Consider the following 24819-nt stretch of genomic DNA (forward strand, 5'->3'; position numbering starts at 1 on the left):
GACACCCCTACACCCCTCAATACAGCCCACCTCACAGGGTCGTTGTGAGGAGAGTCGCCCCTAAATGAGGCCCTTCAGGCAACCAACAGTGCCAATGACGCGGCTCGCTGAGGGGAGCTCGCTTTCCCGCCTCACAGGCTGAGGCGGCGGCAGCGCCTCAAGGCCCACGAGGGAGGCCGGCGGGGTAGCGAGGACGCCCGCTAAGCGCCGCCTCCGCCTCGCCGGTCTTGGCCCCCTCGAAGCGCCTCGCCTCAGCCTCAGCCCGGCCCCTTTTCCCTACACGGGCCCGCCCAGGCCGGGCCGGCTGGCTTGGTTGTGGCGGCGGCGGCGGCTGCGCGCTGCGGTTCTGCGCTCTCATCATGGCGGCGGCGCGGGGCCATGTGCAGGACCCCAACGACCGGCGCCTCCGGCCCATTTACGGTACCGACGCCGCGGGCGTGGGGGGGGTTCCCTTCCCCCCTCTTCTCCCTCCCCCTCCCTCCCCTTTCCCTAGCGCGCGCGGCCCCGTCCTAAGCGCGTGGACGCGCGTGCCCTTTCTCAGCCGAGGCCACCCCCTACCCTTCGCCGCCCCCTCATCTCCCATTCCAAACCAGCGTCTCCCCCCCCCCAACATGCTTGAACCTTCCCGCCTTTTTCACCTCCTCCCCCATCTCCCCTCAGAGACCCTAGTTTAAGGTTGGGGGGGCGCGGGAGGAAAAGAGCCTAAACAGGCGGGTGCCTTCCCCCCAAAAAAATCGTTCTTATTGTGGTACGGGGCCGGGGGGGAGGATAAGCAGCTGCAGGGACACCCCCACACACACTCCCCAATGTCCATCGTTGTGGTATTGGAGGGTGGGAAGGAATGCCGTCCCCTCGTGTTCACCTCTATTGTGGCGTTTTGGGGGCGCGTTCACCAGGCACCCCCATGTTTGGGCTTCTGTGTGGTTATTGTGGGCTCAAGCAGGCATCACCATGTTTGTCATTGTGGTGGGGTTTGGCGGGTGCCTCGTGTTCATCTTTAGTGTGGCATTTGCAGGGGAGGAGGCTGAGCAGAACCCCCCCCCCATTTGTCCCGGCCTTCGTGTGGATTTGTAGCGGAAGGAGCTGCCAAGTTCATTGCAAATCCTGTGGGGGGGGGGAGGGAGATTTTGGGGTCTTACACACGTGTTCAGAATTCCCATCACCCCCCCCACCCTCTGAATATATATAAGGGTCTGGTTGCTTCTGTTTCAAGTGTATCCGAAGAAGTGTGCATGCACACGAAAGCTCATACCAAAATAAAAACTTAGTTGGTCTTTAAGGTGCCACTGAAGGAATTTTTTTATTTTACGTGTTCAGAAGTTCATCGTATCCTGAACATTTCCTTCCCCAGGAGGAGATGGTGGGTTTGGGACCCTCTCCTCCCTACTCCCTATTCTGGACTCAGCAGGGTTGCAGCCTATGGTCTAAAACCATTTCTTAATACAGTACACATGAGTACAGTATATCATTAGCAGAGAGTCTGGGGCTTCATACATTTATGCTTTTAAAGAGACAGGTGGTGCTGTGGGTGAACAAGGGGGTTTCACAGAATTCATGGAGCCAAGATGGAGAAGCAGGAGCTTAGGGACCTGTTTTTCCTAACAGTAGATTTGCTAGGCTGGACTGAGCAGGGGGCAAGGATTGCATGACATTCATGCGACCAGTTGCCACAAACTTCATATCCTTGTTAAACCAGAGGAGAGAGATATAAATTGTAAAGTCTTGCCTGCTTGTGTGGCTTACTTAATGTGGTTTGGTGGTGGTGGAAGCAATGGCTTTGTTGTTGCTGTTAATTTAGAGGGGTGTGTGATGCTGGCATCTTTGACCTCATTGAGTAGTATGGTTGTAGCAGGTCTTCTTTTCTTTTCTTTTCTTTTGCAAAACTTTAGAGTATTGGACCAGATGACACTTCCAAGCCCCCTTTGATGTAGTAGTGAGAAACAATCTGAAAAAGGGCACCACTGTCCAACCCTCACCAGTGCCCTGCTACAGTCCATGAGAGGTTTGATCAGGATAACTCCACATCATATTTAAACAACACTTCACATGCAAGCTTCTCTTTTGCTGTGTCTAAAATTTGATCCAGCTTTTCCAGGCAGTGACCTTTTTAGGTGCGTCTGAGATGTGCATGGCCATGCTTATCGCGCCAAACCCAGAAATGACCTGAAAATGTCACAAAAGGTGGCAGAGCGGGATGTTTGCAGGCTTTTCCCATTGGTGTTTCAAATATATGCAATTTAACTTAAATGTGCCTTGGAACGTAACCCCCGCTTAAATCGGAAGTCGCCTGCAATTATTTCCTTGCTGCAAGATATACTTAGGTTCTATTCCTTACAAAGTCTATTGCTACTTTTTACACATTTTCACTTATGCTGAATGAAACCTTTATATCATCTGCATCTCTCAGGTGAAAACACTTGTTGGAAATTAGTCAGGTGCCAGAAATCTCCACATTAGTCTTAGTCCATTGCAGGGCCGTCTTAAGGGTATCCAGCGCCGTGGTGCAAAAATTTCTCCGGCACCCCCCACTTTCCCTCCGGTCTGCGTGGCTCTGAGTCAGAGTGCAGGGGCGGGAACTCACCTCCGGGAGGGATCACCTGCTGTGCCCTGGCCGCAACGAGGAAGGGCATGCGGCGGGCAGCCTCAAGCCCTGGGCTTGCTCAGGATCCCAAGGATGGGAAGGAGGTCGGCTCTCCTCCCACCCCCCTGTGGAGCCACCAGGGAGAGCTCCGGACTGCCAGAGGGCTTACGAAGGCCCTCCTGCAGTCCTGAGCCCTCCCGCCGGCAGCGGAGGCCAGATGGGCGCCACAGAGCCTTCCCGCCAGCAGGAATGACCATGGCGCTGTAGGGCGGAACAGGGTCCTAGTGCCTGGTACGCCTCGCTTACCTCCCTGCTCTCTCCTGAGCGGCGCAGCTGGCGGGCGTGCAGGAGGGAAAAGGGAGGCTGCCATGCAGCTCCTGCACTTGCTGGGTCGCCCCTGAGCGCCCTGGTGCACCACACCACTACACCCAATGGGCAAGACGGGCCTGGTCCATTGTTAATACCATTTCCAGTGTGTGTTTCTCCTTCTTGCACTGAGACAAATGAATACAGTGGTACCTCTACTTACGAATTTAATGCGTTCTGAATGCACATTTGTAAGTCGAAAAAAATTGTAAGTCGAATCCCATAGGAATGCATTGGGAGAAAAAATTCGTAAGTAGAAGCAACCCTATCTAAACCGCATCCAAGATGGCAGACGGAGCTCCATTTGTAAGTAGAAAAATTCGTAAGTAGTAGAGGTACCACTGTAGTTGTAAGAGCAAGCTACAGTCAAGCAATGCAGTTTAGATTGTACAATTGTAGCGTTGGAAGGGATCCCAAGGGTCATTTAGTCCAACTCCCTGGTGAATAGGCATTCCGTTGTGGTGACTGCAACCTAGATTCACGGTGCCATTTGGTACCTAGTTTATATACCCAAGTTTCTAACAGTGTATGGAGAACCTTCACTTGCGTTAGGCAGTGACCACATTAATTTGCTCACCCCCTACTCTCCCTTTGTAAACTTAAAAAGTTGGTTGTCTGGGTTGGATCCTACTGCTTAAGGAAGCTACTTTATACTGTATTCCATTTTTTTTTGTTAACTGTGCTGAGTTAAATATGCATTCTGCTTGTCAAAAGCTGACCTCCTTTGTAATGCTTCAGGATAATATTTTAGTTTCCTGTTAATTATGTTGCTTTGAATGTATACCTTATATTTGACTTCCTTCAATAATGTTTTATTCTGGATTGTTTTATTTGGTGTTTTAATGTAGGTTGTAGACTGCTTTGAGATAGCTTTCTTAATATACAACAGTATAAAAATGAAAGGAATAATAATTTTAAAGAATGTGTTGGATGCTGTTCCTTTTCAACCTGTCTTAGGAATATTGGCTAAGAACTCAGGTTGTTTTGTTGTACTGTACATGGTACTTGGCAAACGCTGGAAAAGAAAGATAAAATTCTGTACTTGGTTTGAGAATTTTTTAAATGTTTAGTACTGAAGAAAGTTAAGGCAAAGAAGAAGCAGTTCTTAACTTGCCAATATAAAATGCTAGTCAAGAGTCTTTAGAAGACCTTTGGGGCAGAACCAGTGAACATGGTTTAAGAAGTGACTATAGAGGCATAAATGTCTGTGACATTTCTGCACTTTGAATGAATTCAATGGAATGGTGTGTAGCCCAAAGGTTCTATTAGTACCAGGTCTGAACCTAATTCTGCTTGGTTTTAAAATTAAAGAGCTGTCTCTGCCTTTCAAAAGAAAAATTCCTTCCACTTCAGCTTGTGCAAATCTGTTTCAAAGATGTGGACTGAAGTTCTGTGTGTTCAGTTCTTTTGAGTGTGTGCATATGCATGAAGTTGTGCCTCAGTATAGGATGTGTTATTGAGTTGGAGCCTTGATCAGTTATGATGGGAAATTAAGTTTGAAAACTTGGTTTGAAAACTAAGAAGAAGAGGTAGTTTTTTTATTTCTTAAATGACATATTTTTAGTGTCTTGATTTTCCATAAGTAGTTTCTGGTAATACTCCTTAAAACAAACAAGCCACATACAAAAATACTGTATATATTTTTACAAGCAACAATCTGCATTGTGTTTGGGCCTTATAAAGACCTACTGGACTTATTAGAAGCACTGATAAGTATTTAATTTATTTGTTATTACATTAAAATCCCACCTTTTCTCCAAGGAGCTCAAGGCAATACACAGTCATACCTCGACATCTGAACGCTTCGACTTTCGAAGGTTTCGACTTCCCTGGAAGTCTTTTTGCCGTGCACGCCTGGTGCGTGCGGCCTGCACATGCGCAGAAGTGCGAAATCGCGCTCCGCGCATGCGCCGACCATGCACTTCGACATCCGAAAACCTCGACTTACGAAGACGGCTGCAGAACGGATCGTCTTCATAAGTCGAGGTACCACTGTACATGGTTCTGCTCCCCATTGTACCCTTACAACAACCCTGTGAGTATTCAAAATTTGCCAGGTGCTAGGTGCGTTTTGTTGCTGGCGCTGGTCTGATTGCTACTGTGTGGACGTTTCTGAGCGCCAGGTTGGTGGCTGACATCTCCACTGGGACAGCTGACTTATGTGCAGCAAAAGACGTGTGTCTTGATCTTCTCACTGCCGCACAAATCATGGACCCCTTGCTGGGAATTGTTGCAAGAGCAAGCTACAGTCAAGCAATGTAGTTGAGATCATAGAATCGTAGAATTGTTGTGTTGGAAGGGACCCTGGGTTTCATTTTAGTCCAACCCCCTAGCAAATAGACATTCCAGTTGTGGTGGCAACTGTGCCATTTGGAGCCTAGCTGCTTGTTAGGTAGGTTAGGCTAAGATGCAATGAATGGTCTGAGTAAACTTAATGTCTGAATGGGAATTTAAATGCTGGTCCCCTACTTCTTGGTCCAACACCCTAACCACTACTCCCTACTTGCTCTGTAATAATAGAATTTGTGTCTCTTATCTGAGTTCCTTAAGGCAGCTTAGAGATAAACAAAACATACAATATGACAATAAAGGGTTTTTTATTGCATAAATTAAATCTCACAGACACCCACCAAGAAACCCCTTTGAACACAAGTCTGGGTAAAACACAGCACAGAACACTCCCATTCAAAGATGTGGCAGCTGTAGTAAAAATGTCACCTAGCTACTGGCTGAAGAAAAACACGTTAACTATAAAATACTAAAAACTTACCTGTTTTTTTTTTTAAAAAAATAACAGGGAGAAAAGTTTTTACTTTGTGCAGGAAAAAAAAGTAAAGTGAGTAGCAAGCTCCTTGGAGAGAGCATTCCACAGGTGGGATGGAAGGCACCATCTATAAGGCTCTCTCTCTTGCTGCCACCCTCAAAATTTTAACAAGAGGGAGCATGTTCAGAATGTCTCTTTGCAGATGACGTCAAGCCCCATGTAAGCTTTCTTCAAGTTCTAGGGTCTCAAGCTGTGTAAGGCTTTGTAGGTTAGAGCCAGCATCCTGAATTGAGCCCAGGAGCACAGTGACAACCAGTGTAATATCCTGATGACAATAGGGTTAATGTGGACTGGGTAGCTTGGATAGACTGTATATTCTAAGTCACAAGTAAGTCCCATTAATTTCAACTGGAGGAGCTCAAGTTTGTTTACAGTTTTTTTAATAGCTCTTTAAAAGTTGGGCCATAGTTTTTAGTTATGTACAATCAGGAGTACCTTGAATCAAATTCTGCTTCCATTGTGTAAAGATTTTCATGTCTTATCTACATGAAACAGCCAGCTTGTAATCAAACATGTGTGATATGTAAATGCTGTTGGTTAGAATAAGATGTTGCCCTCCGACTATGAATTGGACATGTGAACATAGTTGCAGAGTTTGCAAAGGCAATTGTCTCCGGGGAAAACTAATGTAAATGTTTGGACATGTTCTTATCTTTTTCACTTTTCAGCAACAGTCAGCTTATTTGATGACAGTTAAGCATCTTTTACATTTCCTGTCTGCCTTTCATCTTAATTGCTTGTATGTTGTACGGAAGCTTAATGAAGTTGTAGTACTATATCCCCCAAAGTCCTCAACCCTTAGGATGATGTCTAATACTCTGTTCTCAACAATTTGCCATTCTGGTAGCTGAGCTAATTCTGTTAGAACAGAGGGTGTTGGCAATGTTTTAGAGAAACCTGGTGAGGTTGTCTAGTCATACTCTTTATGCATCCATTTCTATTTCTTGTGAACTGCCACTTTTCCAATTGCTCCATAAAGTTTTTATGGAGTTTTAAAGTTTTAAAATACACTGGGGCTTCAGTCATTCAGTGATGTCCACTTTGTGTAATCTCGGGTAAACCGATGCGGAGCACCACAACTTTAAGCCAGTGCCTATTTTAATATTTCTGCATGATGCTCATGCTCTCTATGTGTGCTTGGAACTAAGAGTAAGAACCAGAATACACTATAGTATTTGCAACCTGAGCCACATGCTCCCCTCTTCTTTCAGGCGAGAGACAAAGGGGTGCAGGAGGCTGCTATGATCCATCTGTGGACCCTCCAGGCTAGTCTCTTTCCTGTTGGGTGTCCATCGCCTTCTCCCATTTCTGTTTACCCGCATGTATGTTTGTGGAGAAAAATTGCATTAGGTCAATCCTTTGCCTGCTTTTAAAAATGTAACAGTATTTCATTTGTGCTCCTCCTGAATGCTAGCAAAACTGCTGTTAATTCTTTGCTTGTCCATTACCATCTTGTTTTGCTCCTCTTTGGGTCACTCCTGAAGTACTCATTTATGAACTTCTATTGAGGACTATTTTTTTGTACCCAGCTCCTATATATAGTCAGGAGTTGAGTTCTCCTCAACCTTAGACTTGGGCAAGTCCCTGTCCGTCCCAGCTCTAACGTTGCAGTAATAGCCTGTTACTGAGTAGTTGTGATGATGAACCAAATAAAGGTGGCAAATCCCATTTGATGTATACAAAAGAAATGTCAGTAAGGCAAACTCCCCTCTGTGTAATACTGTAACCCTTTAAAAAGCATCTGTAAGGTTCTTCATGAGAATGCCTTGCTGGGACAGATTAAGGTAGATCCAGTTCAGCATTGTGACTTTATAATGACCAGGAAGACGACATGGGAAACGTCAGTAACTGCTGTTCCCTCTTCTCCCCACCACCCCCTGCCCCACCACCCCCTGCACCCAGAAGTCAAAGAAACACTGCCATTGATCATAGAGGCTTGCCATCACTATTAACCATTCAAAGAATTATCTTCCCATAATATTTCTATTCCTTTATTTTAAAAACCCAACATGAGTTGGTGGTTGTCGCTATACACTGCTATAATAGCTTTCACAAGTTAATTTTTATGTTGTGTGAAATCTTGGGTGGTTTTCTCATCACCTTTGGAATTCATTGGGTAGATTCTGACATCTAGTGTTGTGCAAGAAAGTCAGGAAGAGGGGGGAGATAAGTTATCCGTTCCCTTTACAGCAGTTATAATCTTAAATACCTCTATCATATTATTCTTTACTCATCTTTCCCCCCTTGTTTTCCTCTAAACTAACCTAAATGTGAAGACTGCCCCCTCAGAAAATCAGTCTGTAGTATTTATGTATTTTATTTAGTTCCTAAAATTTATGCACTGCTTGATTGTAAGAAAAAGTGGTTTACAAAAAATTTAAATAATAAAATTATAACTAAGAATAACCATAAGAATAATGTTTGTGGTTTCCCCCTTTCTTACATTAGATTACCTTGACAATGGCAATAATAAGATGGCAATCCAGCAGGCAGACAAGTTACTGAAGAAACACAAAGACCTTCACTGTGCTAAGGTAAGCTCAGGGTTTGTTTGTTTTAAGATGCTAAAAAGTCAGTGTGTTCAGTCTTGAATAAACAAGGCAAGACTCTTCTCTTTAGTTGTTGCATTGCTAGTATAGGGTGGAGAATTTGAAGCCCTGGGAATTGAAGACAGCCCTCTAGACCTCTCTGCCTCACACTTGGGACTCTCCCAGGGCCATATCCCTCATTGGCACTGCTCTGTGCCTTCCTCAGGTGCTTTTACCTGACTGGAATATGTCCTTGAACTGTGATAATGCCTCTTGGTTGTCTGTAGAAAGCTTTGACTTCTGCATGGTTGGAATGTAGTGTGAACGATGCAAATCCACTGCTCCACCCACTTTTAAATCTGGCCCTATCCATCACTGGCACATGGCTCTTGGAAGGTTGCCCATGTGGGACTGTGACACATGGACTGAAAGGAGGTTCTGATCCTTGGGCTGTTCTGGAAAAGAGGGATGCTTTCTGCCATGTTTACCCTTAGCTATCATGGAACACATGGGGATGGGAGCATGATTTTGCTTTGACCACCACCAGTGCACAACTACTACTTCTTTTCAGCTTAACCCGTGTTACTCCGGCCTTTCTGTTCCACAAACTCACAACAATGAGGTCTCAAAGTCAGAGCTTACTTAGATTTCTAAGTCTTTTAAGTTAACCAGATGTCCAGTGAATTAAGGCTGGGGTGGGGAACCTGTGGTCCTCCAGAGGTTGCTGGAACACACCTCCCATCTCCTTGACTGTTGGCCATACTGGCTGGGTGCGATGGGAGTTGGAGTCCCTACAACATTTGGAGGGTCACGAGCTCTTCATCCCTGAACTAAGGTTGGCAGGAGGTGCAGAAGAGAACATAAGAAGTTGCATTACATGCATTACAACAAGAAGTTGCAAGACCATTGGTTCATCTAGCTCAATTCATCTACACTCACTGTCAGCAGCTGTTCAGCACTTCAAACAGACTTTTCCCAAGCCCACCTGGAGACATCAGAGGTTGAATCTCAGGCCACTTGCATTCAGAGCATGTGCTCTGCCTGTGGGCTGCAGCTCCTTCCTTTGGGACGTGCTCCATTGTTACCACCTGCCAAAACAATTCTGCCCCATTCACTGTGCAGCTGGATTCCTCCCCCCCCCCATAGTGCTTCCTTTATATCGCCGCTGGGAAACCCTTTGAAAGTTTCTTCTTTGATCCATGTGCAGGTTTTGAAAGCAATCGGCCTGCAAAGAACCGGGAAGCAAGATGAAGCATTCTGTTTAGCACAAGAAGTAGCTGCTCTTGAACCCACGGATGATAATTCGTTACAAGCTCTGACTATCCTATACCGGGAAATGCATCGGCGTGAGTTCTTTGGTTTTCCTTCCTATTTCAGACATTTCAGAAAATGCTGTTGCCAGTGTCCTGCTTACAACAGCAGTCCTGATTCAAAAGCACTAGTGTGGCAGCCAGTTGGCAGCTAATTGATGGGGAGGGGTGGAGAGGTGGCCAGTTAAGCTGCGTTGTTCTCTAGACATAATGTTTCCCATAGTATTTAATTCTGGGTTGTAGAAGTTAGGAGAAGTGATGGGACAGGGTCCAGCTTTGATGGTGGCGAGCTCACCGAGCTCACCTAACAGTAGACACAGCACTAGATCCACAAGACCCACAGCTGGGTCTTGCTGCCATTTTAATACTTTTACAATGCTTCAGACATAGCGTTGCTCCAGGTGAAATTGGAGTGCAGCTAAACCAAGCAGCTTAGAGTGCTGGGTCAGTGGTTTTGGTTTTTGTTTCGTGAGGGGGGGGCAAGGCAGATATTGGGGCCCTAGCAGCTTCCCATGGAAGCAAAGTGCTGCCACCACTGCTAGTGAAAGGATAAAGGTGCTCAACACACATTCTGTGACAAAAGGCATGCAGAATGCTTTGTACATGCAAGTCTGGAACAATCACAAGTGCCTAGCCACACAGGTCCCCGCCCCCTTTACTGCGGCTGAAGCCTCATTTTTTTAATTAAAAAAACTTTGTGAAGCTGTTTTGAGTTCTGTACAATCACTTAGGGTTTGGGAGAAGTCTATAGGTCCTAACCAAACACACAACCTGTTTATTAAAATGTTTCATTTAGCGGAGCTGGTCACAAAACTCTACGAGGCAGCTGTGAAGAAAGTTCCCAGCAGTGAAGAGTATCATTCCCACCTCTTCATGGCCTATGCAAGGGTTGGGGAATACAAGAAGATGCAGCAGGTAATTTACCTGAATTGGAGCTAGGTCAATTTAGCTTGAGAGTGAATACACCCCTCAGAGAGGTAACTCAACCTAAAATCAGCCTAAAGATCTTTTGATATTCCATGATGTGTATATGTAAACCTATTAGTAATCTGTTATGGATAAAGTCTCATATATAAGTTGTGTTTACATAGAATTGTAGAGTTGGAAGGGATCACGAGGGTCATCTAGTCCAACCGCTGCAATGCAGGAATCTTTTGCCCAACATGGGACCCAAACCCACAACCCTGAGCTTAAGAGTCTCATGCTCTACCGACTGGCCGTGTCCTCCACTCATAGAAAACACTTACTCCGAAACCTTTTTGAAAATTTGACTTCTTTGGTTTAAAATACTTGTGATTTGAGGTGCCTTTAAGTGCTTCACATTCACATTTAACCTGTAATGTTTGAAAAATGTGTAAAGAGACAGTGTCATTAATGTGAAGGACCCATGAAATTAATTTATGGACCTAGTCTAGCAAATCCTTTATCCTGTGAGTAACACTTACTTAAAAGCATCAACTTGCTATGTGCATTGATAGCAGATGCATTCATATCAATATATGCACGCTTAACTCAAAGGGTATAATTATCTTGTACTATCAGGCTTTGCAAATGTGCAAAATTCAAGTAAGCAGAGGTCCCTGTTGACTTTAGTGTATCCGCACCTGACTATGAGAGGGAGGGGGGGTGAAGAGAGAAACACCTATATTAATTACAATGATCTAGCTATGTGTTGAGTGTCATTATCAGCAAAATTGAATCCAGAATTCGTTATTGTGGGGGATCTGTTGTTCAGGAAACTTGTCCACCATTACTGATCTTCTCATTAAGGAACTTCTGAAATACTGCCAGAGTTTACTTGGAACATATTTTGATGGGTTCTGGTTTGTGAAAAAGAACAGTTTCCTGTTGTGGTTAACAGGTTTGAGCAAACGAGTCTTGCATTTAACACAGTGGTACAAGAACTCAAAGACAAGTAAATTAGTCCATGGATAGTCAAACCGAAACCATTTCTTTCTCAGGTGTTTCTAATAAGAGCTTTCAGCGGGTCTCATTTACCACAGGCTGAAGTATAATGAATCAAGCATTCAGGAATGATTTGTTTATACCTCCTTCTTTTTCAGGCTGGAATGGCACTTTATAAAATTGTTCCCAAAAACCCTTACTATTTTTGGTCTGTGATGAGCTTAATTATGCAGGTGGGTACAGTGTCTCAAGGGAGATAACATTTCCTTGGAAATAATCTGCCCTTTTTCTGTTTTATTTTGTGTGTGAAGATGCTCAGTATATTTTGGGAGTAGACTGTGTACTGCAAGTGCATCACACATTGCCAGTATACTGCAAGTGTTGTAAAGCAGAGTGGCCAATGTGGTGCACTCCAGATGCTGTTTTACTCCCAACTCCCATAGCCACTGGCCATACTGGCTGAGACTGATGGGAGGCCCCAAAACATCTGGAGGGCACTACATTGGCTACCCTTATCACAGCTTGTTTGCAGGTTGGGACTGGGAGTTTGTCATCTTTGATGGGGCATGTTGTGAGATAACAGAGAATTCCAGGAGTGTTTACTAGATGCCCTTCAATACTCCCTCAGGTCAAAGATGGGTCATAGCTGCCAAGTCTCCTGTATTCCCCGGGAAACCCCTGTTTTTCCAGCTGTTCCCAGCTGAAAAAAACGGATTTTTTTGTTTTTTCCCGTTTTTTTCTGGTGTGGCGGCCATTTTGGAACTGGGCGGAGCATGCTCAGAAGCGACTTTTGATGCAGCTCTGCCCAGTTCCAAAATGGCTGCAGTACGACTTCTGGCGTGACGGCCATTTTGGAACTGGGAAAAGCAGCATCAAAAGTCGCTTCTGAGCATGCTCCGCCCAGTTCCAAAATGGCGGCAGCGCTACTTCCGGTCCGGTCCCTTATTTCTCAGACACGAACTTGGCAGGTATGAGATGGGTCACTCCTCCACCCCAAGTATGATTGTTGAAACTGAATATAATCTGTTCCCCCAGCGTATGAGAGGGATTGAGATGAGCTCACAGCCCACCTCTCTGCCTCACTTGCTTCAGTCTATAATTGTCCTCCTAAATGAGTTGAGTTCTGAGGTTGTTACTTGAGATTGACTATTGGTGTAAATCTGGAGTTCAGCCAAGCCTATCAAAGGTCATTGGCAGAATTCTTTTGCAGTCTGTCTGAAATCAACAAGAGAACTGGCACATTGCATTACTAGTTCATTTTAACTGACTTAGCAATTCGTTTTTTTGTGATGCAGTCCCAGAACATAATCAACACTATTTCCTTGTGGGTGAGAGGAGCATGTTTACTGAGCAAAACATTCAACTAATTTTTCCTAAGTTTGCCAGAATGTCCACTTGTTTAACGGAACATTCACAGCAGCTGAAAACTTTTGACTGGGCCCATAGTTGAGAAGACAGAGCATTTGTTTTGCCCACAGAGAGCCCTCCATTCAGCCTCTGTTATCTCTAGTAGTTGAGCTAGAAAAGAACGATTGCCAGTCAGAGTGGAAAGTACCATGCTAGATGAAACAATGGTCGATTCTGTATAAGGCAGCTCTATATGTTCTTCTCTTTCAGTCTATATCTGCACAGGATGAAAATCTCTCAAAAACCATGTTTTTGCCTCTAGCTGAAAGAATGGTAGAAAAAATGGTGAAGGAAGAAAAAATTGAAGCTGAGGCAGAAGTAAGATATTTTTTAAAAAAACTAATTGTTGATTAAATCAATTCAGATTCTGCTATCACTGAATTATTACAGCTCGGTTTTGAATAGTTTCTTTTGCATGTCACGAGCAAATGGAAGGTGAGGCTTAGAAGAGGCACATTGCTAAGGTAGAAAGTAAGGGGTACTTGAGCATGCCCCATATTTGGATTAATCCTTCTCCAAAACTTGATGGGATTCTGCTCGTTGGTTACAGCTCTTTTCAAGTTTGCCAGGATAATCTGGAGATCTGTAAAAGTGCTGGTGGCCTAAGTATGTGGCAGAGAAGATCTGAGTAGTTTCTTTTTTTTTCAAATAATTTTTATTATTTTCCATTAACAACATCACTGTAAATACATCCTAATTCCAATTTCCTTCATAGAACCAAAAGACAAAACAAAAGACAAAAAACAAAAGAAGGCCTAAGAAAAAGAAGGCCAAAAAAAGATAAGAAAAATAAGAAAAAAGGCGAAAAAGAGAGGGGGAAAAACAAAACACAAAAATTAAACTTCTTAATTCAAATCATTTCATAACCAACTAGACTTCCCCGACTACCCCCACTCTGAATTCCTTATTAATTATCAATTGGACAGTTTTCACAATAATAATTCATCCCTTCATAATAATCAAAATTAACTTTCCTACTTTACACATAATACTCATATTTGTAAATCTATACTTTCAATTTTATATTTCCAATTTCCAAACTTATTTCAACTCTATTTCAATTCTTCAAACTTTTAACTCTTCCCTTAACTTATTATTTTTTACCAAGAATATATTTTTTCCAAATTATAAAAATCTAACCTCTTTCCTTCTCCCTAATCAATTTATCACATCCCCCCTACTACTGTAACCGAATCCCTTAGACATTTCAATGAATTCCATTAATCATAGCCAGATCATGCCATACATATCAGTCCATTAAAAATATTTATCACTTATTCATCCTATTCCCACCCTTTCCCAGACCCACCCCCAATGTTCTCTCCCCATCTTCTGCCACCCCTTCCCATCAAGACCTGTTGCCCAATCCCTCTCCTCTTCCTTTGCGTTCTTTTCCCCCTCTACATCTTGGAGCCAAATCTTTACATTGTCAATATCCACATCTATCTCTTTTTTCCTCCTTTTTCCTTCCAGTTCCCAGCTTTTACCCTGAACTCCTTCTCTCACTAGGAGTTCAGCGGTGTCCACTGTTTCATTTTTGAGGACTCCTTGTGAAGGATCTATATCTTGCCCCACATCTCCCACTTGTGGAGCACTGTGTTGTTCATGTTCCTCTTCTTCTAAAATTTGTGGTTGTAAGTCTTTTGTGCCGTCTCTGTCTCTCCATGATTTGTTGAGCTCCTGCAGTTGTTCATTGTCTTGCTTTAACACCTGTTTAATGTCCGATAGTGCAGAGAGAATCTTTTGCCAAACAAAGTCTTGTGATGTTGTTATGACTGGGTCGTTCTCAGGCATCTCGAATTTCATGTGGCTCTAATTGTTTGTGCATCCGGGTAAAGGCAGGGATCAAATTCCAACTTTCTCCTCGCCATTTTTTACTGGATTGAGTATATTCCATCTTCTTTATAAAACTCCATTGTCATCAAATGTCTCTTAAAATCATTATCCACGTTTCAACAACACTTTTTAAATATCATCAGTTACTCAATTCCAAATCAAATATTTATAATCCAATTTTCTTAATTGATTTATTATTCTCAAGGTCCGTTCACTGACCTGTCCAGGGACCCAGGTCCAGCTTTCAGAGGGACTTTCTTTGAAATTAATCCCAATTTGCAGGCAATCCTGTTAGCGTCAATTCTCTCCCCTGCGCCTGCAGCTGGGGAGTTTCTAAGTCCGCTTCCTGGTAAATTAAAACTGAACTTTTATGACAGCCAAGGGCTGATTTACTGTCTCACTGTCTCTCAGAGGAGGGGTAATCGACTTCCTTTTTAAATTACCCCGTATTGCCAATTCAGATCCAATTAAATGCAAAAGGTTTATATAAATCCAATGATTGGGTTCTTACTTTAGAAGAATCCGCCGCTCTCCTCCGTCGGTATCAGGGCTTCCCCCCGCGAGGGTAAGATGGCACTCAAAATGGCTCCCGCGGCGCCTGTCTCCACTTTCTCCAGGGCTCTTTCCGAGCTTACCGGGCAGTGAAGGGGCCTGCGATCGGAGCGCTGCTGAGCTTTCGCCCCCAAAAAGCCCAATTTGGGGTTCTATGGGAGCCGCGTCGCCCCCGCGGCTTTCCCTCCCCTCGCGGAGTCGGGCTGTCTCGGAGCCGAGACAAATCCTGCCGATCGGAGCTGGCGGCAGACCGGAAGTTTCTGAGTAGTTTCAATGGGCCCATAATTGGATCAAATGAATTGGCTTTTGATAACAAAAACCTTGCTGCCTTTCCCTGCAAACCCTATGCAGAGAAATGACTGCTGATCAGGTGTGAGTCCCAGCTGCTTTTTCTGTTGACCAGAGTGGCAACCCTCTTACAAGACTAAGAAACAGTGCAGAATGCGGAGTTTTGTTTTTAATTCCTCAGATTTACCCTGTGTTTCCTGCCCACCTCTTTATTTGGCAATTTGTCTTCCAGAGGCTTTGGGTTTTGGAGGAAGGAGGCATTTCAACCACTAGTGGGCCACTATCTTTGCAAGGCCAGCCTATCAAAATGTAGCAATACAAACAAGTTTAATGTTAATAGGTGGATAAGAATAAGATAGAAGAAAGGGTTAGAGGGGTAATGCTAAAGATAAATTATTAGTTTTCTTCCAATTTGTCAGATAGCATAGATTTTTCACTCCACTTGAATATACCCTCTTTAAAAAGACAGATGCAGAGACTGCGTCTACTGGTCACATCACTGTCTCTTGTTTAAGTTGCATCCTGTTCCTCTTAACTTCCACAGGTTGAGCTTTACTACATGATTCTAGAACGCTTGGAGAAATACCAGGAAGCTCTGGATGTTGTGAGAGGAAAATTAGGAGGTAGTGTATCTCTTTTTCAAATTTGACAACTGGCAAGTCTCAGTGGTTTGTAGACAAAGGTGCAGCTTCCATATTTGGAGGCAGCATCCCTCTAAATACCAGTTGATGGGGGTGAAACAGCAGGTGGTGATTGCTGCTCTCATGTCCTGTTGTAGGCTTTTGAGAGGCATCTTGTTACCCAGATGCTGAACTAGATAAGGCTTTTTGCCCAGCACGGATAAGAATAAATTATTTTTCAAAGTCAAACCAGACTTCCATATACGTTTTGAATCAGTTACGTGAAGTATTCCTTCAAAGTAGCCTGATTCACATTATGTGGGTGCGATAAATCTCTAATGATAATCTCTTAATTGAATCTATGACCCTCTGTTTAAATAAGTAGAGTTAATGCTTTCTTTTCAGCATACGCAATTATGCTGATTAGAGCAAACTACAGACAAAACCGTATGGGTTTGAAATTGAACAATATAAACACAAGACAGTAGGTCATGTTTCGAATTTATTGTGAACATTTAAATAAATATGTAGACTCTGTCAAATGAAGAACATGGACATTTACTCCATGTTACAGAAAAGCACTGTTCTGCACATAGTTTGGGCACTTGTAATCCATTGCACAATGATTGCCAGCCATTTAACTTTCACTATGTTACTCGCATATGTGAGGTTCTCTCCTGCCCACCCTACTCCAGGCATTTTGTGTTATTTGGTAAAGTAAAACAGCCTTCCGAGTAAGCCCATCTAAGTTTCTTTTATGTTTTTAGCCTGCCTGTGGCTTTATCTGTTGGGGGGGGGGGAAGGGTTGCTTTTGCAATTTGGACTTTGTGAATTTATGACTCTTTTCCATTTAGAGAAGTTAACCAGTGAGCTCCAGAGCAGAGAGAACAAGTGCATGGAGATGTACCAAAAGCTGGGCAAGTGGCCAGAATGCAACGCACTCTCCAGGAAACTTCTGCTGAAAAAGTGAGTGGGAGTTTCAGCGCTCTCTCTCTCTCTCTCTCTCTCTCGCTCTCTCTCTCTCTCTCTCTCTCTCTCTCTCTCTCTCTCTCTCTCTCTCTCTTGGTCCCTAAGCAAACTGAAGCAAAAGGTATTATCTCCTCCATCGCCACTACTGCACCATCATATTCCCAAGACAAATACGCAAGTTGTTTGGGACAATCCCAAAAGAATATCTTCTTGTTCCTCCTAATTTAAGAGCCTAAATCTGTTTATATTTCCACCCCCACCTAGCCAGCGTGTGAGGGGATGGGATGCTTGTCCTATTAAACAGGATTGATTGGATCCACCCTATATACACTGGCTGAAAGCAGCACTTTCAGTTACAACAAGAGCCGCCAGAGACTTTGATTGATTTGGGGGCAGTTTGGAAAAAATGCCTTCCCTCCTAAGGTCAACAAAAAGGAAGTTGTTAGTTTTTTAAAGAGCAAGTAGCAATGGGAACCTGTAGCTCAGTGGTAGAGCACTTACTTTGCATATGAAAGGTTTGGGGAAGACTCCCGGTTTGAAACCCTGGAGAACTACTGTCAGTCAGTGTAGAAAATACTGAGCTGTATGGGCCAGTGTGATGCAGTGGTTAGTGTGTCAGACTAGGGCCTCAGAGACCAGGTTTCAAATCCTTCACTCAACCATGAAGCTCACTGGGTGACCTTGGGCCAGTCACTTACTCTGAGCCTAACCTACCTCACAGGGTTGTTGTGATGATAAAATGTGGAGGAGGAGAACTATGTGCACCACTGTGAGCTTCCTGGAGGAAAGGTGGGGTATAAATGTAACAAATAAATTGGTCTGAGTTGGTGTAAGGAAGCTTCCTGTGTTCCTAAGAAGCATTAGTAAAGCAGCATCCTGACTTTTATAATGGATAAGAACAGGTTTCAGTGTCCCCCCTGCTCTGCCCTGTCATCAGATACAATAGGATCTAAAATATAGTAAATTACAAGATTTTAACTCACTTTTGTGAGATAAGCATTCTTCGCAGACCATAGCTGTGGGAGAGTCTGGGGACAAGTGGGAGGGAGATAGCTTCCCTCTGAATGTTTAGCTTTCATTAAAAGTATCAAAAGGGTCTAGCTCTTTCACACATGGAGATCAATAAGGAAAAACATAGTCATTGTTCTCCTCAAGTGCTTTGTAAGAAGTCAGCCTTTGCTCACCTCTCAAAAGCCTAGCTTGTGAGTAGAGAGGTACTGTGGTGGTTGACAAATACTTAGACAAAGGACTGGTTTATCATAGGAAAATGTGAGTATTTTGTTTGACTATTTAAATTAGTTACTTTTACTGTTGACCCAGCTGTTAAGTGTCGAAAGAGAAGGCCCCTGTTGGCAAAGTATTCCTAAAGACTGGGCTGGTGACACAAACGGCTCAATATTTTCACTGGTGCATTTTTTTGTTAGGGATGCTTATCTTGCCTTTTCTTTAAGACATGAAAGACAACAGACATGAAGCTGTTCTCCTCTTCCTTGCAAGGAGAATACTAGTGAATCTCAGGACACTTTTACCCCAGATATGGGCATTTTGCCTTCCGTAACGTGAAAGAGAGAAGTTATTTTACAGTGTGCTCAGTTCTTCTGCTTGCCTCTTTTCTGTTTTAGCCCAGATGATTGGCAGTTTTATATGATCTATTTCGATTCCATCTTTGAACTGATTGACGCAGCCTGGACTCCCCCAGCTGAAGGAGAGCAGTGAGTGTCTTGCCCTCTTTTGAGGGCTTTGAACATTTGTCTCTTTTTAATTGAAATATTTGCATGGGGAGGATAGAGCAATAGGGGCTCATTTCCTTAGTACACTTGGCTGTTAGTTCCTTACTCCTAAACACAGCATCAGCTATTGCCTGCATCTGGATCCTGTGTCATCTAGGAAGGAATGTCCTGAGAGAACCAAATGAGTGTTGAGTACATCCCCTCATGTGAAGTACCGGTAGTACATGTAAAAATCCAGATGTTTCCACTCATTTCTCCTAGCCAGGGGCATGAGACACTTCTACCTTCTTGAATACTTTAGTAGTGCAGATCATGATCCAAAATGAGTACTAGGTTTGCATGGAACACTAAGCCATGGCTGACACAAACCCAGGATTTATAAGAAACAACAAATTATGGTTTACAAATGTGATCAGTTTGTGGTTGACAAATCATAATTAGGCTAAGCTGATGGCCAGGTTCGGACAATCAAATAATGCATGGTCTAATACCCATAGTTTATTAAAACATGGTGTGGTGTTACTTGTGAACCCTGACAGTGACATCATAGACACCAGCTTTTCTTTCCTCTTAGGCTACCTAATTTTGAATCAGTTTTGGGCAGACACTGAAAGACTAGCAATATTCATTCATTTGTTCGTTCCTTCATTCAAACCAAAACTGGTTTGAGGTAACAAGAAAAGAGAACCTGCCTTTCATCAGTGGGAACAATCCACACAGCATCAAAACAATGTTACACAATGATAATAATAGCAACACAAGTAAATAAAATATAAGCTACAAATTTGAAACTAAGGAACAAAAAGGCACCAGACTGCACTTTGCTTCTAAGATACCTTGGCAAATAAAGTCTTAACCTTTAACCAAAAATAATGAGATGCTGATGCCAGATAGATCCCCTTCAAGAAGGTATTTTAAAGTTGGGGTGTCAATACAAAAAGCTCTCTCCTTTGTAATTCATAACATACCTCTGCTAAAGAAGGTGCTTGGAGCTTCTCCCCTAAACTCCCACATGGACATGGGTCCTTTTCATTTCTTCCTTTTAATGAGTGTCACAGACACTCCTCTGCATGCCAGCTGGGATGTAGGCAAAGTTCTGGTTTCAGCATCAGCCAAAGGTTTGTCACGGTCTTCACCTTACTATATACCCCAGCTGGTTGCTCCAGCTGTCTTTTGGCTTATGAACACTTTGAGGTCAAAATAAGAGGACGACTCTGGTCAAGCCTTCGCTGCTCTTCAGATGTGGAGGAGGGTTTAAAACAGGGATGAGGAACCTGCAGCTCTCTGGATGTTGTTGGACTTTCAGCTCCCAACATGCCTGCCCATTGGTCATGTTGGCTGCAAGGGCTGATAGGAGTTGGAGTCCCAATAACATCTGGATAGCCATAATTTCCTCATCCATGGGTTAAAAGGCCCTTGACTTATGCGGTGGAAAATATTGGAAAGAATAGGAAAGTTGGTTTTTTTAGGAAGTGGGGGCTTTGGAGGGGCTTTGAATTGGAGTTATACTGGGAGGCAGGAAGCTGCCATGAGTGGTATTGAGTCCCTGGACCTGCAGTTGCCCATTCTCATCCTAAAAAGTCAAATGTTACATACTAGGCTCTGGTGGGCAGGGTAGCAGCAATGCTGTGTCCCATTCCGTGATCAGAATTTCACAAAAAGGCCTGTTTTGAGGCACTGGAACTCATACTTCCTTTTTGTGCACAGCTCTCTTGAAGGCGAAGTGCATCACAGCACAGAGCAAGCCATGGCTTTCATAGAGCAGAGGATAACACAAGAAGCCAACAGTGCCCGGCCACTCCGGGGACCTTTCCTCGCCCGACTGGAGCTGATCAGGCGGTTGCGGCACAGAGGCTGCAGTGAAGAACACAAATTGGGTAAGGGCCACTAATGGGATGCCAAATTGAGCCTCACAGGGAGAGGGTGTGAAAGTAGAACCAGGGCTCCGTCCTGGGATTGCCGCAGCTGATGTAAACTCTGCACAAGAATTGCAGAAATCCACCCATGCTTTGGGGAGAGGATTGTTTGTCTTCTATTTTAATCCTTGGCATAGAGAGGCAGCTTGTGGATGGTAAATATTTAGATGCTAACACCCTGGAGCCTCAAGAATTGCTGCTGCACAAGGAACACTAAAACTAGCTTTGTGTGTGTGTATATTATTAGTGCTTTGAGAGTTGTCTCCCTGCTGAGAGTGAAGTAGAATCCCTTCAGTAGTTGGAGAAATAGTTCGTGCAGCACATTCTTCACAAATTGTCAAGTGAGATGTATTTGCATCCCTGCTGCTTTCTTTTTTCTTTTAGTTAAAAATTTAAATGGAAATTTACTGGGCAGATAGATGGGAGTTCATGTCCTTTTAAAAAGAAGCAAGCAGGGATCTGCAACAAGATGTTGCAGTGTGACCACACCCAGTAATATAGCCTGGAACCTTCAGTGTTGTTCAGGACTCTTGACTTAGGTGGGGGATGAGTTTCAGGAGTGGGGAAGGGATAAGGATGCTTCTCACCCCTCCCCCAACTCCAAGGCCTTCTGCTGTCCCACCTGCCACAAAGATACATATTTCATAGCTTTATAGTGGGGTGGGGGGGATACAGTTCTAGAGATGGACAAGGAATCCTTCCCTCAAACTCCCCACACATATACCAGATATTTGCTATGATATTTGTTGGTTGCTTGAACAAGTCAAATATTCTTTCCCCCCCTTTTCTTTTGAGAGGATTGTATGGATGGTTCACAAACATTCAGTGTCTCAAAGTACAGACTTGACTTCCACTGCCTGCCTGATTCCTGGTTTCTTTGGGCACTTTTTAGGAACACAGGAAGCTGCTTTATACTATTAGTCCATTTTGCTCACTATTGTCTGTGGTGACAGGCGGTTGCTCCTCTAGGTTTCATCAGACTGGTGACATGCCAAGCCTTGCCTGGAGATGCCAGGGATTAAACCTGGGACCTTCTGCATGCAAAGCACATTCTCCACCACTGAACCATGGCCATTTGCATTTTCTCCTCTCTCCAAGCTCAGTTGCCACCAACTATTTGTAAGCTCCCAGGCTCCTGTCATGTAGTTTCTGATTGTTTTTAAAAAACTCTTTTTTTCATTTAGTTAAGAAACTTGTGATTACCTGGAACCACTGCCTTATTTTTGGTTTCTAGAGTGCAAAAGCTACCACCTTACTTTTGACTGGCCCCATATCACTAACAAAAGTATAAATGTTCAACACCTGAGATTGCTATTAGAGCGAATGGTATATTCCAATGATGGTGAACCTCTCAATTTGGTCCATGTGGCTGTTTTGAGCTTCACTTTGCCCACCGTCAGGTGCAGGATAGGTTAAGCTGAGGATACAGAGAAACAATGGGAAGTCTCAGTGCACCATTGCTTGTTCCTGCTTGCATTCAGCATTGTTTAAGTTTGGCTATGAGTGCAAGCCTTGCTGCTTTTGGGTGGAGTCTTTTCTACTCAGATCTGCACCAAATGCAAGCAAGGGCTAGAAAGGGACAATAAGGAGGGCACTCCAAGCCACATGCTCCTGATTGTTCCTTTGCAGCCTCAGCTTGCATTCTGCACACTTTAAATTTGTCCCTGAATACAAGCCCTGCTGCTTTTAGGTGGAATCCCTTCCACCTGACATCATGTGGTTGACAGTGGGCTGCCTTGTCCACCTGTGAAATGTGGCCTCTGAAAGATTGGCCACTATTTGAGCTGGCTTGCCTAACAAAAGCAGTTCCCCATCTTAGTTGTATGCCCAAATTGTTGTATTAATGTCTGTGTGTAGAGGCACGTTTGCCAAGGGTTTACAAAGAGAAGGTAACAGAGTTCAGAAAGAAGATAGTGTACCATAACCTGTATTTCCACTCGCTCCACCCCCACAAAGAGTGCTTGTGGCTGGCATACCTCCAGCACTATAAGCATAGCAGGCAAAGAGTGGCAGGGGGCAGAGAAGAAAATGAAACCTCTCTGTTCCAACTTGCTATATTCCTCACATGTTGCCTTCTCAATTGTATGCTTGATTTTACTTCAGTTATTTGGAATCATCTTTGCTTACCACCTAGCTTCCTAATTCATCATGATATTCTTAAATTACTACTGTATTAAATTTCAAAGTGCACCAGGGAGTCGTGTCAGTTCAGTAAGAGAAGCCAAGGTGTAGATATGTCACTTCCCTTCAGTTACCTGTTTTACTGCTGAAAAACATGTTAAATCACTGCTCTTATACTTACAAGGTGATCCAGAAGAGCTGATGTTCCAATATTTCAAACAATTTGGGGACAAACCCTGCTGCTTTACTGATATCAAGGTGTTTGTAGATCTCCTCCCACCAACCCAATATACAAAGGTGAGTTTGGTGGCCATTTGTCTGCTGATCTTTTCTCTTCCTTTCTTTTCAGGACACCATGATTGTATTATTTGTTCCAATGATTGAAATATACAATTAAGGCAAAACATTTCGGGTGCACCTTGGGATTATGCAGAAACTTGAAGGCTTGTGTGCTCCTGCCCCAGCTCAAGTCAATCTGACTAAAGATGCTGTTTTATCTATTTTTTTATCTACTGCTTTATTTTCTTTCTAGTTTCCCTCTGCTTCCTATGCTGTGCAGGGCAGCGAGGGCCCTGCCCCAATATTCAAAAGAGACTTTGCTGTCATGAGTAGCTGTACTGAGTGATTTCAGCAGCTGGAAATCCTGCTGCTCAACTCATTGTTCTTCTAAGCCCCTGTGGCTAGATGGTTAAATGTGCAAAAGGAAAAAAGAAAAGAAAAAACCCTGGCCTGTCAGGCTGTAAACAAAACTGCTGAGAACTATGGTCCCAGCACTATTGAGGTTAAGAGAGGGGTTTTTTTTTTGTTCTTTTGCTAGCTCTAATGTGGCTCTTGCCAAAGGTCACTGTGCAATTGAGTATAATCCAGCAGATGCCATTTCTAAGCAGGTTGTAAACACCAGTACATTAAAACAAATCTTACTTTAATCAAATATTAGGATAGATGTTGCTGCGTTATACCACTTCAGCAGGAGTCCCCATTGCCCAATATTGATGGCAGCAGCTTTCTAGGATCACAGGTAGAAGGTGACTACCCTGCCCTGAAATCCTAACCTGTTGCCTTATACCTGCTGATGGTTCATTAATTCAAAGCCTTACTGGAAGGGAAAGTATCGTTGTAACTCCTCGAAAATTTCTCTCCCACACACACGATATACAGGCTTTCCAAGGCAGGAATTTTTACTTTCCAAGGCAAGGTCATGTGTAGGGTTTGTCACTTAAGAGTGAAATCTGAAATCCGGTGCTGAATTGAATATTGTGGGTTTTTAGAAGTTTTTTTTTTTAAGTGTGTTTCTCTTAGGACTGCAGGGAGACTCAAGGAGGTGGCCATGTTTTAGAGGAAGAGGGCACTACATAGCCACTGATTTCCTAGCCACTGATTTCCTACATGCTACTCATCTCAATATTTGTTCATCGGTTTCTTTTGTTATATCCATGGGGGAGGGGAGAATAGGATGCCATTTGCTTCCCTCACAATGCCAGCTTTCCCCAATTGGTGCCCTTGAACAAGTGATATTGTGCAGCGATTTCGAGTACAGTATATTCATTGAAAATGTTTGTCCCCAGGCTCTCATAGATGATAAGGATTTGAGAATTCTGCACTTTCTTCACAATGTTCCTATCCAAACAAGCCTACACCATGCCCCTGCAGAACCCAGGGCAGAACAGTTTCTAGCTGGAAAATTTAGGTGTTTTCTATTCTCAACCAGGCTTTTGCAACTTGGTGCCCTCAAGGTATTTTGCTGGGAGGTGTAGTCCAAAACACTTGACGGGCACCAGATTGCACAAGGCATACAACCTGCTTATACATTTTGAAACTTCTGCTGCACGTTTATCTTCTTAGCGCATTTTAGCCTTGCTCTTCAGC

The 24819-nt window shown here is 43.7% G+C and overlaps 1 protein-coding gene across 6 annotated transcripts in view; it reads left to right on the forward strand.

Annotated features, from left to right (window-relative positions):
• The first annotated feature begins 289 nt into the window (after positions 1–289).
• NAA25 (N-alpha-acetyltransferase 25, NatB auxiliary subunit) overlaps positions 290–24819 on the forward strand; it is a 37845-nt gene continuing 13315 nt past the window's right edge. For 2 of the 6 annotated variants that reach the window (XM_035118449.2, XM_035118450.2), the window contains exons 1-11: positions 310–420; positions 8220–8305; positions 9507–9645; positions 10406–10524; positions 11673–11747; positions 13132–13239; positions 16142–16220; positions 17072–17183; positions 18809–18898; positions 20624–20793; positions 23138–23250. In XM_035118449.2, coding sequence (XP_034974340.2) covers positions 360–420; positions 8220–8305; positions 9507–9645; positions 10406–10524; positions 11673–11747; positions 13132–13239; positions 16142–16220; positions 17072–17183; positions 18809–18898; positions 20624–20793; positions 23138–23250 — 1152 coding nt within the window. In that variant the 5' untranslated portion in view covers positions 310–359. Of the gene's footprint in view, positions 421–593; positions 2112–8219; positions 8306–9506; positions 9646–10405; positions 10525–11672; positions 11748–13131; positions 13240–16141; positions 16221–17071; positions 17184–18808; positions 18899–20623; positions 20794–23137; positions 23251–24819 lie in introns of those variants that run through there. The other 4 variants (XM_035118451.2, XM_060276337.1, XM_060276336.1 and 1 more) reach the window with 4 other exon arrangements.

This window comes from Zootoca vivipara, chromosome 6 (genome assembly GCF_963506605.1).
Source record: "Zootoca vivipara chromosome 6, rZooViv1.1, whole genome shotgun sequence".
In the NCBI taxonomy this organism is placed as follows: Eukaryota; Metazoa; Chordata; class Lepidosauria; order Squamata; family Lacertidae; genus Zootoca; species Zootoca vivipara.